Source organism: Mesocricetus auratus, unplaced genomic scaffold (genome assembly GCF_017639785.1).
Source record: "Mesocricetus auratus isolate SY011 unplaced genomic scaffold, BCM_Maur_2.0 Super-Scaffold_100020, whole genome shotgun sequence".
In the NCBI taxonomy this organism is placed as follows: domain Eukaryota; kingdom Metazoa; phylum Chordata; class Mammalia; order Rodentia; family Cricetidae; genus Mesocricetus; species Mesocricetus auratus.
Genome location: NW_024429201.1, coordinates 19349313 through 19365434, shown reverse-complemented (window position 1 = coordinate 19365434; position 16122 = coordinate 19349313). Strand labels below are relative to the sequence as shown.

Here is a 16122-nt window from a genome sequence, read left to right as displayed (position 1 = left end):
GCCAGGCCTCTGGTTTCCGGAGGATGTTCCTGCGGTGTGCTTGTGTGGTTTCTTCCTTACCCATTTTTCACCTTAGCTTTTTAACCTCTGGATGTCAATCCAGAATTGTGTGACCTGTAATAAGCACGTGGAACCCCAGGCGTGGCCTAGGACTCCTTCTATCTGATCAACTTGTCAGGGAGTGTTTTCATTCGCAATTGGAAGTCGTGCTGATTTTTTTTTTTTATCCAGAAGGAAAAAAAGGAGAAAAGTGGCAACTCCGTATACTTGATAAGACTCTGATGGGATTGGGAGTGGGTATGACCTTCCTTGCGCTAGTCTGGAAGGAACAATTAGGGTCCAGAGTAACCCACAGTCAAGAATGAGAATGATGGTGGTTTCTGGTTCAGGCCACACCTCTTAAGTCTTCCTTACCTCCCCTTCCCGTCCTCATCCCAAAGGGGATGCCTCAGAGGGAACACAGAGAACATCAAGTCAGGAGAACACTGGGCAGAAGCCAGGAAAACCTGTGAACCCCAGAACCCAAGACAGCTTATGTGTATTTGTGTTCATGTGTATGTGCTTAGACTTTCCCCACAGATCGCTCATGATGGAGCCAGCACATCATGCCATGACTATACATTGGTATGAGCATCCTTAACTGCCAGGGGTCAACTTCTGAACTAGCAAATATTTATTATCCTACTCCTAAGAGAGGGGCTTGAGCCCTTAGGTCTAACTCTGCAAGCGAACTATCTCTAACCAAATGGCCAATGCTTGGTTGACTGATTGATTGATTGATTGACTGATTGATTGATTGGCTGATTAATATTTGTGCCATCAGCCTAGAGGGTTTAAATAGCAGAGCATGAAACCCACCTCTAAATCCTTAATGTATGCCTGTATTTACCATCACTTATGATGATTAAGTGTTCTTATCTTAGGAGTAATCGTGTGCATTATACATACAATAAAGATATATAAAAATATCATAATTACATGTAATATCTTAATTAAAGATATATCAGATATATATCTTTTAAAAGAGTGTGGATCTCAGTTCACTGTACATGTAAAGCTATCTTCAACATCATTCTCTCTCATTTTTGCTTTTTTTTTTTGAGACAGGATCTTACTAAACAATCAAACCAGCCCAGAACTTACTCTATCTAGTCCAGACTGCCCTTGAAATTGTAATTTTGATACCTGAGCTTCTAGATTGTTGGACAAAGACTGTTTCCATCAGAGGGAGATTTTTTTTCAAACAGCCATATGCCCCTTAGACAGAGGCAGAATCTCTCATAGGAATAACAGGAAGAATTCAGACAAGAAAGTGTTAACATTCCCAAGGAGCATTCCTAAGGAGAGGCTAAATTATAAGGGGAAATTTTATGAGTCTCCCTGGAAACATTAAATGGCCTCAGTTTGCATTTGTGCTAATGGAATATTTAAATTTTAACAAGAAAGGCGTGTTGAGGGTTTGTGGGTTTTTTAGTGGAGAAATGATAAATGGCTTCTTTTTGTTCCCCACAGAGCTTGACAGGTTGAGAGGTCTGAATTCATTAGAATATTTTACTTCAACATATACACTCTATACTAGCCTCGTGTGGAAAGCCATTGAGTTCCTGTCTAAGCGGCTTAATTGGGACTGTGGACGGAGCTCCACTTTGTCTTCCGGCTTGTCGAGCTGGGTCAATAAGTTAATAATGAGACATATGTATTTAAATTAAATTCATACTATCTTTCCATCTTTGTTCTAAGTAACATCTAAATGGCTGCATTACTTGAGTGACTTCATCTGGGGCTAGGTACCCACTAGCCCTCACACTGTTGTTCGTCATTTTCCCCTTGTCACGACACAAGTGGTGAAATGTTCGCTTTACATTCATTTATGTGTTTTGCATTTATATCTTGACAATACAAAAAATGTTCAACCTTAAGAAATCATTGAGCTAATTTTTAAATTAAACCAGTAGACAGCTAATAAAAATAACTTCTCGTGTGCAAACTCCCAATGAAATGAAAACTTCAAGGTTCTTTCTTTCTAAGACAGCAATTTCCAGACAACGTATTTCTCAATGATGCACAATTGCTGCTGCGATTTATAAAATAAAGATTACAGTGAACTCCCTGGTTGCTTTAGGTGGAAATGACCATTTTAGAGTCATATCATTTTTGGAAATAAGAGACTTAGTAGAGACTGGGTCCCTTATGCTAGATATTATTAATAAAGGGACTAATCTCAATAAGAGTTGATTGCTTTTTTACTAATCTTCTAGATCTGCCCCCTTTATTGGCAGTCAAAGTCGGAGACCTGATGCTGATAAGCTGTTGTCACGTTCTCCCTCTGGACTCCATAGCCAGAGGGGGATATGCAGGTGTTGTTAGGAGGTTCTGAACAGGTTTGGAAGAAGCAGGGAATGCATGCTGTATGCCTGACCTTTTTTTTTTTTTTCTCGTGATGATCCTCTATTTCTCAGGACAAGCTCTTGATTGAGGCTTTGATTTTGTAGCAATAAGAGGACTTTGCTCTAACTGGACTACCCAGGGGCTAACAACTGGAGCCACTGGAGGTAGTAAATAAGCCTCTGTGTTTCAAACGCCTGGGTTCCAGGGGCATCTGGCCCTCAAAAAATGCTCCTTTCTGGCTCAGCCCTGGGAAGTAAGCACTACTACTTGTCCATCCCAGGTGACTAGGAAGCTATCTTTTCTTTTCTCACCCCAGGTGGTAGTAGTGCACAAAGACGCCAACATGCATGTGGTTTTAACAGATGGAAGAAGGGGAAGGCCATTTCAGAACAAGGAAGAAAGATGAGGAGCATCGGTCTCTGGTTCTGCAGGCTAGATTGTGCCAAGTGTACCCTGATGATGGAGGAATGTGGGGTTTCACAAAACCAAAAAAGCACCCCTCCTTTAATGGATGAAAACTGCATGCTTCTAATAGAAGCAGTCTACCAAAGGAAGGAAAATGAATGGACCCCGCAGTGCATGCAATGCTCAGGGGTTCTGTGTGACAGTTACGTGGGCCTTTCACAAGCTGTTTTCCTCAATGGGTCCAATTTAATTGTTCCCTTTGAGAAACAGGCTTTTGAGTTTTTCCTGTAAATATCGGAAAGGCCAGCCTATAATCCTATGATTCTGTTTGGGAAACGAGACTAAAAGGTAACCTGAACCTAGAACACAAGCATAAATCCAGAGAAACAATTAAAAAGAAAATGCTAAGCGGCTTTTTAGAGAAAAGCTTTCCCTGGTTTCCTTTGACCCAACCTTTGGTTTGCTTTTCTCTTTACAAAGCTTGCAATCTAATGTCTGTCACGCATTGGTGTGTAATGCAAATGACATCTTACAGCACTTCATTTCAAAGCATTGGCAGTGAAAAATTCACTGTCTTAGATAACATCTTACAACAGAAGCAAACAAACAGTGATTTATAAGAATTTTTTTCTTAATCTAAAAGTTAGAGATTACTTTAAGAAGTAAGCTCTTGGGAAGGTTAACAGGAAAGCATCAATTTAATGACCTTCCATTTGGGGACTGCCCGGCTTGTGTTTCAACTTGGATCACAGAGCCCTTAGTAGGTAATGCCAATTAGGCAGTACAAGCAAAAATCCATCTGCCTTCTGCCTTTGGAAGTGTGAAGATGAATATAATAAAAGTAACACATTCTAGCATCTCTTTAACTCCCACCATATATGGTTTTCACTTTTTTTTCTTGCTAGAAGAAAATGAAAATTAAATTCCAAAGCTTTCCCAGGCTCGTAATTTTCTGACTGCCATCTTGGACAGAACCATAGTGGGTAAAGCAACATCAGACTGTTACAATGTAACCAGCTCAACACACATCTAAAGATCCAAGGTAGTGGATATTACAGTTATCTGCCTTCTCACGAGCACATCTTGTTCATTCCCAATGTCACCTAGAGGGACAGTTGCATTATAATAGCAATCGAAAGCGTCAAGCTGACATGTAGATGGTTTCATTAAAAGAATGACATGAAACAGTGAAAACACATTGCACCAGGCTTTAAAATTCAGCTTGCCAGGGACTGCTGTATAGAGTCTATGTATTAAAATATACCTATGACAGCATTTTGCTAAAAATAAATCAAGCTAACTCCACACTGGGGCCAGCCAGGGAGGGGCTAATCAGTCAATTGTAGGTGGTCACTATGGTTTGGAATCAAGTCCCATATAACTACATCAGTGTGGCTACACCGGTGCAAGGGAGAGCTATTGTTTGAAGCTCTGGAGAAGAAATGATCCACCCTGACTTTGACTTTGTGCTTTTCAAACACAACTGAGCAAGTGAGAGTGACCAGTTTTCTTCCCTGGTCTCAGGAAGCACTTAGCATCCATACTGGGGTGTTTCGGGCCAATTGCTTTACTGTATTATCTACCGTCTCTCTGTAGGGGTGGAGACTATTTTCTCCCTTTTCCAGAGTGGCCTGTGTAATCCATCAGATGGCAAATACGCCAGTCTCCAGGGTCTCTAACCACACAGCGCCTGAGTTTGGAAGGGAAAGGAAGAGGAAATGAATGAGAAGCTGCTTTCCCAGCCGGCAGGCAGCTCACAGAGCTGAGCCCCCTGGAGCAGCTCCATCTTGCTTCACATAATGTAGCCTGCAGGCACCAGCAACAATAGCAGTGGCATCGGAGTGACCTCTGGAGGAGGCCCAGCTGCGATCTGCCAGCTGAAGCAGCAGTGTGTCATGCCAAGGAAACAGAGCCTGCCTCCCTGTTGCTAAGTCATCTCCGACTGTCTGAAAAGCTGGGAAGCAGGATTTTCACTTATCCTTGAAAGGCAGGGCAATGTGAGCTGCATAGGAGAGTCCAGGACCCAGGAGAGCCCTCTCCAGAGGGTCAGCAACATCTGTTACTAGCCTGGAGGAAATGGCCGTGCTCACACACTTGGCTGATTCTTAGTGAGATCGATATAACCATTTCAGAGATCTATGGAAAAACCTGACCAAATTAGGGAATTAAAAATCAGAAAAGCATGCTGATTGCAAAGTGAACATTGGGGTTGGTGGGCGGGGTGGCTTCTGGGATGACTACGGCTGTTTCTTATCTGGACAACACAGGTATGCTCACTTCTCGAAAATTCAGTGAACTGCTAGCCTATGGTCTGTGCTTTTCCCTCTCTAATACTTACATTGAAACTTTTTTTTACGTTAAAAGACAAATCTAGATTTTAGCACTAAATGCTAGCTGTGTAAAACGAAGTAAAGCTAGGACGAACATCACAGGATTCCTTGGCTGCATATTTTCTCCTCCGACAGAAAGAGGCTTGAATAAACCCTGGTAAAGGATGATCAGACCAGTAACAAAGCAGGAAGAAAACTGTAGTCAGCAGGTGATGGCCGAGCCGCCTCCCTGTAAGGAGCGCTGCCCACAAGTGGATGACTGTACAAAGACAAGGTCTGAAGACTGCCCCCTGAATCTTTCTCTGACGTTAGCCTGCCCGCACCACCATCTGACCCGGCCAAGCGAGTAGACACTGCGGTACCGGTCCTCCTGTCGCTGCTTCACAATATGACCTTGAGTCTGTCTCTCACCCTTCCTGCCTCCCCAACCTCTAAAACTGGGCGTGATGATTCCTCTCCTGGCACCACCATGGGTGATCCTGAAAATTATGGAGACGAAAAGACACTTCTTAATACGTTATTTTCCAGCAATGCTAGGTAAAGAAAATAATTTTAAAACACCCAGCCATTAATTCCCACAACAGCCACACCCAAAATCAGTACGTGTGAGTTTTTCCAAGGAGTAAAATGTGCAAATAAACACAGTTTGAGAAGCAGATCAAAGGCTTATAGCCTGAAAATGGATTGCTGAGATGTTCAGATAAAGAATTCCACTTCTGAAATCTCTTATTCTTGATTTTTTTTTCCCGAATGAAAAATCATGACTGGCTTTCTGCTCACTTTTTGTTGTTGTTGTTGTTGTTTTTCTTTTTAGCTGAAAGGGAAAATCCGTGCTTTAAAGTTAAACAAAAGAACCGGGTCTGCAACTCCAGTCCCCACCCTGCAGCCTTTTGTTCTGGGGAAAAGTGGCCATTTCCAAATGCAGAGGCAGGTAACAAGCTTTTGTTTATTTATTTATTCATCTAAACCAAAATCATTTCATCCATCTTTCATTGGTGTGTGTGGGAGCGGGAAAGGAGGGCTGCGTGAACGCTCTTTGTCCGCCTCGGGCTGCCGTAGAGACCGCAGTGCGGACTGCACCACGCCCACCAGCCGGTGTCTCCTGGCAGAAACGTTTCAGCACCACCCCGAGAGAATAGAGCGCTCAGGCTGCGCTGCACGGGGACCCGGCGATCTCTGCCAGGGATGAAGTGAAGGGAAGGATGGGGAGGAGGGCGGAATAAGGCAGAGGCCAGAGCTGCCCACCGGGGGGCTGGGAGCTCAACAAAGCGGCTCTCAGCCAAAGGTGGGCGCAAGGCCCCCGATCACGCGCAGCTCCGGCAGAGTGATCTCCGGGCCAGCCGGGGGCGCCGCAGTGCGGGGGCAGGTGCGACTGCCCGGTGCGGGCACTGCGGCAGGCCGGGTGGGGCTGAATGAAGGGCGGGGCCGATCGCTGCCCGCCGGAGACTGTGCCCTCCCGGGCCCTCCCAGCCCCGCCCAGGGTTCCCCAGGAACCGCTATTCGGCCTCTGCAGAGCTCGCTCCCGGTGCGCGCAGCAGCCCAGGAGCTGGCCCTACCCACTCCATCCCCTCTTCCCATTCAAGCTATGGTTTCTGAAGCTGAGACTTTTCAAAGAAGCCCACCTCGCTCCCTGGGGTCCCATTGTCCTTTCTGAAAGCTGAAGCCAGGACCTCAGGGGCAGGACGAGGCCGGACTTCGTCTGGGAACCGAGTGCAGACGGGTTCCGTGCCTGTGTCCTCGGGGGTGGGGGTGGGGTGAGGCGGGCGTGGCACTAGGACTAGCCTAGTCATTCCCAGGAAAGAAAGGATCTGGATGTTTAACCTCAGAATGGGCATTCACCATTCTCAGAAAGTGTGTTTGTGTGTGTGTGCGTGTGTGCGTGTGTGTGGTGTCAGGGGTGGGTGGCACAGGGTGGCTATGATAAGGACGATTAACATGAGGGCCTTGGCACATGGTATTTCAACCCCAGGTTTTCGGGTAAGGAGAGGAGGGTCCCAGCCTTTGCTTAGGGCGAGAGGGGAGCTGACAAGAGAGGTTGCGCTAGGTCCACCCCACCCTTTCTCCGCCTGCGGTTGCGGTTTTATTATGGCCTCCCTCCTCTGACACCTGCATTTCACTGAGCATGAGAGGAGGTGGCCAAGTCGGCGGTGGCCGCAAACCCAGCCAGGTGATCCATCCCTCAGGGCTATTAAAAATTCTCTCTTTTGGGTCTCAAATATAATAATTTGGAAATTAGCTCAGAAAAGAGTCCAAATGGAGTGTGGGAGGTGGCCTGGAGAGGCGTGGGTGCGGGGCGCGCGGGAGAACAAGGTGGCCGTCGCGCCCTGGGTGGGGTCGTTCTGGCGCATCTGCCTATATGCACGTCCCTGGGGGGCCGCGGGACTGCTTACCCAGCTCGATGTTGCCGATGGCACGCCTCAGGTGCTCTTCGGTCACCGTCTCGCCGACCACCACCAGCAAGTAGAACTTGCTGTCTAGGAAGCGGTGCGACAGGCTGGGCGAGGTGGACGCCGCCGGGTTGGCGATGCTGCCCGATGGCTCCGGCTCGGTGGCTTCCACCACCACGGTCGCCATCCTGCCGGCGCTGCTAAAGCCTGGGCGAAGTGTTCCTCTCCCGCCGCTCCTCTGCTCTGCGGCAGGAGAAAAGATTATCTCCGAAGGTGCTGTCTCCGCTCCGCCCCCTGCGTCCCCCCTCCTCCCGGCGCGCGCGTCGCCTCCTCCTCCGCCCTCTCCCGGCGCGGAAGAGAGGAGCGGGGAGTGAGAGGCCGGGGAGGCGGTGCCGTTTATATGGAGACTAGGCTAGGAGCCTGGGAGGAGGAGGAGGAAGAGGAGGAGGAAAGGACCACTCGGCACATCCTCGTGGTAGCTGCCTCCACTCCTGTAGCCCTTGGCCCAGGGCTGATGTCATCTGCAGCAAATCATTTCGCCGGCGGCCCGGAAGCTGGAGGGACGAGGTGTGTGGACAATGGTCTGGGCAGGGCCAGGAGCCAGGCTCTGGGGGACCCAAAGAACTCTGCTGTATCCCTGAGGGGGACCCGCACCACCACCCTTCCATATGCACACCTTCTTTGCCCCAAACCATCAACTCTTCCGTACTGGAGAGGGGATGACTTCCTGTTTCAGAGTGAGATTATGTCCTGAGTCCCGAGTGCACATCAGGCCTCTTTCTGTGCCCCATCCACCATGAAGTCGGGATTTTCGTAGCTGCAGCAATCACCGTGGGCGCTGGGCTAGGGTACCCCCCTCAAGAAGACTGGAACATGTCTTTTTGACCTTGTAGATTTAGGAAGGCTTAATTGTCATTTTTTGTTTGTTACAAACAACAGGAATATTTACCACCTTCACTTAAAGGATACTTTGCAAGCCCTAAACCTAATGCGTTCAGTCTTTGGAGTCTAGTCTGGAAAAGAACTGGCCTTTGGTGCTCGTGGGAAAAGAACGAGAGGAGGCAGACTTATTATGTTAGATACAGATTTCTTTTTTTTATTAATATGCTGAATAGATAGCATCAGGCATAACAAAGAATAGAGAAGATACAGTCTCTGCCCAGCAGGGTTACAATGACTATAATGTGCTTTTCAGTTCCTTGGGGATACACAGGCAGAATTATTTTATGTGACAATGATGTCTTTTAAGATACACATGGAGTTGGGAGTTTTTATTGCTTTTGTCTATATTTAGAAGAACTCATAATAATGTTTCTAAAGGCCACCATATACATCCACTTTTCACAAATCTAATGAATACATTTCTGTCTTAGGACAGGAGGGCAGGCACTGCATCATCATACAAACTGGGGATTAGAGTTTTAGGGAAGAAAGTTAGATGAAAATAGGAGTAGTCGATACATTTAATAATAGAGTATATACTAGTTTTAAGATGCCAACTGGAGGGGCTGGAGCTCAGCTGGTAGGATGCAGGCCCATTTCAGAACCCTAACCACTGGGCAGTGTAGTCTAAGCACTCAGGCTGTTTCAGGCAAGGAGGATCAAAAGTTCAAGGTCATCCTCAGCTTCTCATGAGTTCAAGACCAGTCTGGGATGCATAAGACCCTATCTGAAAACAAAACATCTATTGTAAGATTTCTCAAAATAACCCAGTGTCTTAGGTGTGCTCTGTCATGACTTACTAGTTACATGCCTTTTGCCGTGTTTCTTTCTTGAAGCCTAGATAGGCTATCCAGTGGACAGCCAAAGACTATGCCAGTCTGATCAATGGAGACTAAAGTTAACGTCTGACTTAAGGCATTAGGGGTCTGCAGCAAGCTTGCTACAGAGATTTGGCCACCAGTGAACAGAAACTATACTTAAGTGAGAAGCTGCCTGCCGTTACTCTTAGGTAAGGGCAGTGGGGTGGTCCATGGTGAGGGTGAGGAGGTAAACAACATCTTTCCAGAGGTCAGCCATCAGAGTGGCTTCCTTGGGTGAGTTGCTTCCATTTCTCAGAACCACCATTACTCCTATGTGTGTGGGAGTGTTCATGGTACTTTTTGTCACAAATGCCTGTGAGAGACTGGTGGTAGGAAGATTTATTTCTGCTCACAGGTTCCTATGTTTCTGACCATGGTCTGTTGCTTCCATTTCTCTGGACCTGAGATAGGACAGAATGTTGTGGTGGGAGGAGTGTGGAATGGAAGAGTCCTGCTCACCTCGTTGCAGCCAGGAAACAGACACGCTGCTTCTCCCCCTTTCTTCCACCTGTGCCCAGCCTAGGGAGTAGTGCTACCCACATCTAAGGCAGTTCTTATCCTATCAGCTAGTCCTCTAGACACACCCCAGCAGACACACCCCGAGGTGTGCTTTACTAATAGCCTAGGGGTCTCTCAACCCGGTTAAATTAATTATCAAGTTGATATCAGTGTTCTTTTACCTAATTTATTCTACTTAAATTTATTTTGGAAAAAAAGTCTATGTTTCTGGGTACACGGAAACACTACTATCACAAAAAAATAGGACGTAGCCCTCAAAATATCTAGAATGAAAATAAGATGCTAATTAAATTTCTGCTATAAATTGTTCCTATTTGCTCAATATTGAGCCTGAGGTGCATACTATCTTAGACAAAAGCAGAAGTGTTGAAATATGCTAGCACCTAACTGAATTGTTCCATACGTTGCAATGGAATGTTGGATGAAAAGTACAACAGGAGGCCAATGAGATGACTCAGTGGGTAAAGGTGCTTGCTGCCAAGCCTGGGAACCTAGGAAGTTTAATCCCCAGGACCCATAAGGAGAGAACAGACTACCAAAAACTTGTCCTCTGACCTCCACACACATCAATGAATCAATTAAAAAGGAAAAGCACGTCCAAAGGGCTGCTTCACTGTGGTGGTCTGCACAAGGAAGCCATGACCGTAAACCACTCCGGTCTTCACCCTTGCTGTGCAAACCAGAGGCACCATGGCAGAGATGGCAGAGCACAGACTAGCAATGTGGACTGCTGCTTTACACCCCTGTGGCCTCAAGCGAGTAGTTTGGCTCTTCTTTTTATGTTCCGTCCCTTTGATGCAAGAGTGGGAAGAATCAAGACTGTGTGTCTGCGGAGTGGACAGTGGATGACTCCAGGGCTCTTAATCCAGGAGGAACACAGAAGACAATCAAGGTCTGGCTGAATGAGTGCTGTCCCCACCTGAGTTTCCTTAGACAATGGAGTAAACGTAGCTTTACAAGAGGTACAGGTGACTCCTTCAACGATACATCTGGGAGAAAAACAAAAATAAAAAACAACATACTCAGCTACTCTTCGAAACTAGATAAGTCCCCAACCCCAACACAATTCTAAGGAAAAAGTAAACTAACATCTAAGGGAGCCTGCCTGTATGACCTGTGACCCCACCCAAGTGTCCCAAAGGCACTGTACACTGGGCATGCTCCAGACACAAGTCATCTTTACCCTCTAGACCTGAGCGCTCACATCTCTGATTCCACTGGACAGTGGCGCCATCCATCCCACTGTGAAAGCTGGAAACCTCACAGAGACCTTGGACTCTCCCCTGAACCTTACTTAACTGCCTGTTCAGCCAGCTCTGCATGGAGTCTGGTCAGTTTCACCTTCACCTTCTAGATGCCTCCTCAGCCATCCACTTCTATCCATTATCACAACCCTAGTCCTCCTGTTATGAGAGGTACTATATACATAGGTTTAAAAAAAAAGTTTTGGACTCAAGGTTCCCCTCATCCAGACATGTGGGTGATAAACCCATTACTTAGAGTATACTCTGCTACTTATTCCCTGAAGGCATAATGTATTAGCTCTGTGACCTTGGACAAGGTGTTTAAGCACTCTGTCCTGGTTTCTTCTTTGTAGCAGCAATAGGTACTAGCTTCCTGGCAGGGTGCTAATGGGGTTTTTGTTCATTTGTTGCCATGCTGGGCAGGGCATTGAGTAGTCAGACACTCTCACCAGTTTAGGCTCCACCCCCACCCAAGGGGATAGTTTAAGTAAGTGCTTAAAAGTGTCTTGTATATATATGTAGTGAGCACTCAATATATAAGTTAATTGATGTTTTATTGTTTTACCATTCAGCATAGACATATACAAATGTATTTCAAATATATACAAATGAGACAACTTCATGTCAGATTATAATTCTTGGGGATGATGTTTTTAATAGTTTGTTTAAGTCAAGGTCAGAGTAAGTTTGTATTTAAGCTAACCAGGTGTTTGTTTGTTTGTCTTGAGACAGGGTCTCTCTACATAGCCCTGGCTATCTTACAACTCACTATGTAGACCAGGATGACCTTGAACTCACAAAAGATCTAGCTGCCTCTGCCTCCAGAGTGCTAGGATTAAAGGCGTGCACCGCCAGGCCCTGTTCCAAGTGTTAATCTTTACTCTGTGTGTCCTGACTCTTCTTGCTTTCTTTGTTATGTCTTTGTTGCAACATTTGTTGGCATCAAGAGCTTCATAGAGTCTGAATTTTGCTGGGCACATGAATGTTTCGTTACTGAATACCTCTTCGTCATTTCCTGAAGTTTTTGTGTCTTAATCGGGAGATCTGAGAGCTCCATCAGAGGGCTGGGGTAGCCTAGTTGGGTAATGCTGCCCTACCATGAATGAGGCACTGGATTTGATCCCTGTAATCCTAGCTCCTGGAGGAAGAAGTAAGAGACACAGAAAGCCAAGGTCATCTTCGGCTATGCAGCAAATCTTCAGAGACCAGTGTGAGCAATATGAGACCTTGTCTCTAAGTCATGTAATTAATTAAAAGATTGGCCAGAGTTGGGTTTTTTTGTAACTCTTCTTCATAGATGATAGTTGTTTCATTGTACGATTTTCATTAGGTCATGACCTAGTCCATTACTTCTTAAGAATTTGAAAATTCTAATATTCTATTATTTATTTGACAGCAAGAAGGCATCAATTGGGAGAAGTCCTATCAGTTGGTTAACCTAAGATGCAGTCTGTATAGGAACAAAGCAGACAAGCACATGGCTCTTTATTTGCTAATTCTAACATCCGTTCACTCCACCCCATTAACCCAAAATGACTGATATCTAACGTGGATATTTTCATCTTGGCCAGGGGTAGGCAGAATACTTCCCACCTACCTTATATTTAGCCACAGGATCAGGGTTTATCTGTTTCCCTAAGGAACCCCCATTACTTAAGTAAAAACATAGGATTTAGAAACCATAATCTTGATTGAAGGTCGCTACCATCTTGGTCATTGTTTCCAGATATTTTCAGTTAACACAAATGAAGGATTTTTTTTCCCTTTTCTTTTCTCAAGATGAAAGACGCTATGGGTTGGTTGACCGTGATGTCAGTAACAAAGGTCAAGGCCACAGGGGTTTTGCCTCCCTTTCATCTTTCTCATACACCTGGAATTCCAGTTCTCAAGACTACAAGGACAGAGAGCTGCTCTTTTTCTCTGCCTTACACCCCAGTAGCTATTCAATAAAAATGAGATCCCCCATGGAGGGCCTCACCCTCCCTGGGGAACAGAGTGGGGGTTGGGTGGGGGGCTGGGGAAGGGGGAGGGAGTTGGGATTGACATGTGAAACAAGCTTGTTTCTAATTTAAGTAAAAAGAGATAAAATAGACAAAAATGCAACACTTTTGCCAGTCGTATGATTACTAAAAGACCATTTAAATATTTTTGCAATTATTTTCGTTTTTAGCTTGTATAGAAAACCAAAGCTCTCAGTCATCAGGCACTGGGGATGGTGGTTCTTTTCCACTCTTCATCATTATGAACACAGCACTGTTGAGACAGCAGCAAGATAGCAGTATCAACAGGATTAGCAAAAACAGCTTGCAATTTCTTTTTCCAATAGCTGTCTCCCCAAGGCATACAGTTTTATGCGGTCTAATTAATTAATTCCTTTTTATAGGATGATGCCATTAACTCAATACATAGATTCATTGGTTTCATTTGCAGTATTTCTGAGTTGATTTTTAAATTTAATTTTGCCTTATAGTTATGAATGTATGGTTTCAAGGTCAAATTTATAAGACAATTTTTCAGTCTCTACTTACACTTCCTCAACCATGTTTGCTGACTTTCCCTAGAAGCACATCCCATTCCCCATCCCCCACCCATTGCCTTAGTGTTTCCTTTTAAAAAGACAAATACAGGATTGAGGGTGCAGCTCCTTGGCACATCACCTACTCAGCATGCACTTGCTCTGGGCTCAATCCCCAGCACCAAAAAGAAACAGTAAATGCATGCTACCTAATAATGTATCCTGGTGAGAACTCTATAATGATATATATGTATAATCCTCATTCTTTTCTATTGCTACATAGTAATTCATTATGTTTATAACTTATTGATACTGGACATTTGAACTAGTTCTAACTTGATTTATATTGTAAATAATAGTTTTATTAGTTACTTTTCTCCTTGCTGTGTCAAAAGCAACTTGGGGAAATAAGAGCTCAGTTTTGGCTCACTGTTTCAAGGTACAGTCTTGGCCAGAGCCTGAGCTAGCCTGCCTTGTGTGTCCTCAGTGAGGAAGGAGAGGAAGGGGCTGCTCAAACTGTTCTGTTTCACTGTTTTCCTTTTTCTTCATTGTGGGACCCCCCCCACACACACACACACTAGTGAGATGATGCTGTCCACATTTAAGGTGTGTTTTTTCTGTTCAGTTAAAACTCCATGAAAATACCCACATAGTCATGCCAAAGATGTCCTCAAAGGGCTTTGGAATCCTGTTCCCGCTAACAGTGAAGATTAGTCACCACAGTAGTTGTTAAAACATTGTTTTCTCCCTTTGTAACAACTGGGTCACCTGACTAGCTCCCACACCCTCAGCCAGTTTGTGATTCACACCAGAAGGAGATTACCTGATTGGCTGTTTTACTCCACTCCCACTGGAAGTCCCATATTGTCTTCAGGATAAAGACCAAACTACTGCTGCAGCTACTACTGATACTATTTCTTCTTCTGGTTTTATCTTCCTCCTCCTCCTCCTCTTCCTCTTCCTCTTCCTCCTCCTCTTCCTCTTCTTCTTCCTCCTCCTCTTCCTCTTCCTCTTCTTCCTCTTCTCCTCCTCTTCTTCCTCTCCTCCTCCTCCTCCTCCTCCTTCTCCTCCTCATTCTCCTTCTTCTCCTCCTCCTCCTTCTCCTCCTCCTCCTTCTTCTTTTTCTTCTTCTTCTGGGGTGGGACATTTGAGACAGGGTTTCTCTGTGACTTTGGAGGCTGTCCTAGAACTAGCTCTTGTAGACCAGGCTGGTCTCGAACTCACAGAGATCCACCTGCCTCTGCCTCCCGAGTTCTGGGATTAAAGGCGTGTGCCACCACCACCCCACCAAGACCAAACTTCTTAACACAGCCTACAAGCCTCCTAGAAAAGTCTAGCCCCAGCTTATTTCCCCTGGGCAGCCCCTAACCCAGTTGACTTTTATCTTTCAGCCTCTGTCATAAGAGCCCATGTCAGCCTCTCCTCCCTCCCTTCCCCTTCCCCTCCTTTTCCTGGCACTCACTAGTTCACCCTCCTAGTTACTATGACCTAATCCTACAGATGACACCTCAGCTGTTACCTCTGTGGGAAGGCCCCTCAAACTAACCTTTTCATGAGCGCTTGTGTCTCCTGGTCTCAGTTATCTCCAGTACCGATCGCCTGTAGAAGTGATTTCTAAAATTTGTTGTCTTCTCTATTAGACTCCGTGCTCTGTATAGTGAAGGCCAAGTCTTCACTCCCAATGCACTGGTGCGCACCAGCTCACTTGGGTATTTATAGTGCCCCACATGGAGCCTGTGCACATTCAGTAGCTGAAAAGCCTCTCTGATGGCAAGATGACTGTGCCTGTAAGCTGTGTCACTGTGCGAAGCATTTTGATTGCATGACCTTGAGTTAATTCCCACCATCTTCCTAAGCACTTGATAATGTGGGCTTTTGTTGTTGCTTTGTGTTTTTAAGAAAGAAGGAATACAAAGTTGGGTGGTTAGGAAAATGGGGAGAAGCTGGGAAAACTTGGAAGAAGGAAAAGAACATTATCCAAATATGTTTTTATGCAATTCTCAAAGAATAAATAAAAGCATCATTTAAAATTAAAATGATTCTAGAAAGTAACTTAAGGCCACTTTTAGCAGTAAGGATGTATCCCGTGTTTTATTCAGCATTAATTTGCTTTGCCTTTCCAATTTCTAAGCTAGCTATAGAAAACAGCAAAGTGTGGGAAGAAACAAGAAATTTTGGAAACGATTTATAATGTATGAGCTATTAGAGACCATTTTAATAGTACTATGAGCTGTATCATTGGCAGGGGCACTGTTCTCTCAGGGCCATTTACATTATTTCTGCAGGGCATTTCTGTAAATTCAGTGCTTGTAACCTCAGCTTCAGGGAAGTAGCTTATACTCACTTCTATTTGATTGTACTTGCCTGGGAAATTGCTGCCTCTTTTGGTAAAATACTGGGGTGGGGTGTATGACCTTAGGAGGCAACAGTGGTAAAACCCCTTCTAGCTGCATGAGCTGGTCCCCCATCACTCTTCAACAGCAGATAAATAAACAATGCAAAACCCTATAGCCAGATAGAGCACCAGTGCGA

General features: G+C 45.2%; 1 protein-coding gene and 1 long non-coding RNA gene across 2 annotated transcripts in view; both read right to left on the bottom strand.

Moving 5' to 3' along the window:
* Map1b (microtubule associated protein 1B) overlaps positions 1 to 7803 on the bottom strand; it is a 96897-nt gene extending 89094 nt beyond the window's left edge. The window contains exon 1 of the mRNA XM_040729101.1: positions 7514 to 7803. Coding sequence (XP_040585035.1) covers positions 7514 to 7697 — 184 coding nt within the window. The 5' untranslated portion in view covers positions 7698 to 7803. The remainder of the gene's footprint in view (positions 1 to 7513) is intronic.
* A 782-nt stretch (positions 7804 to 8585) lies between these two features.
* LOC121133200 lies at positions 8586 to 14553 on the bottom strand. Its single transcript, XR_005869989.1, has 2 exons — positions 14414 to 14553; positions 8586 to 10820 (listed from the first exon to the last, which is right to left on the bottom strand). It is a non-coding gene; the product is annotated as an uncharacterized LOC121133200 (long non-coding RNA).
* Positions 14554 to 16122: the final 1569 nt, after the last annotated feature.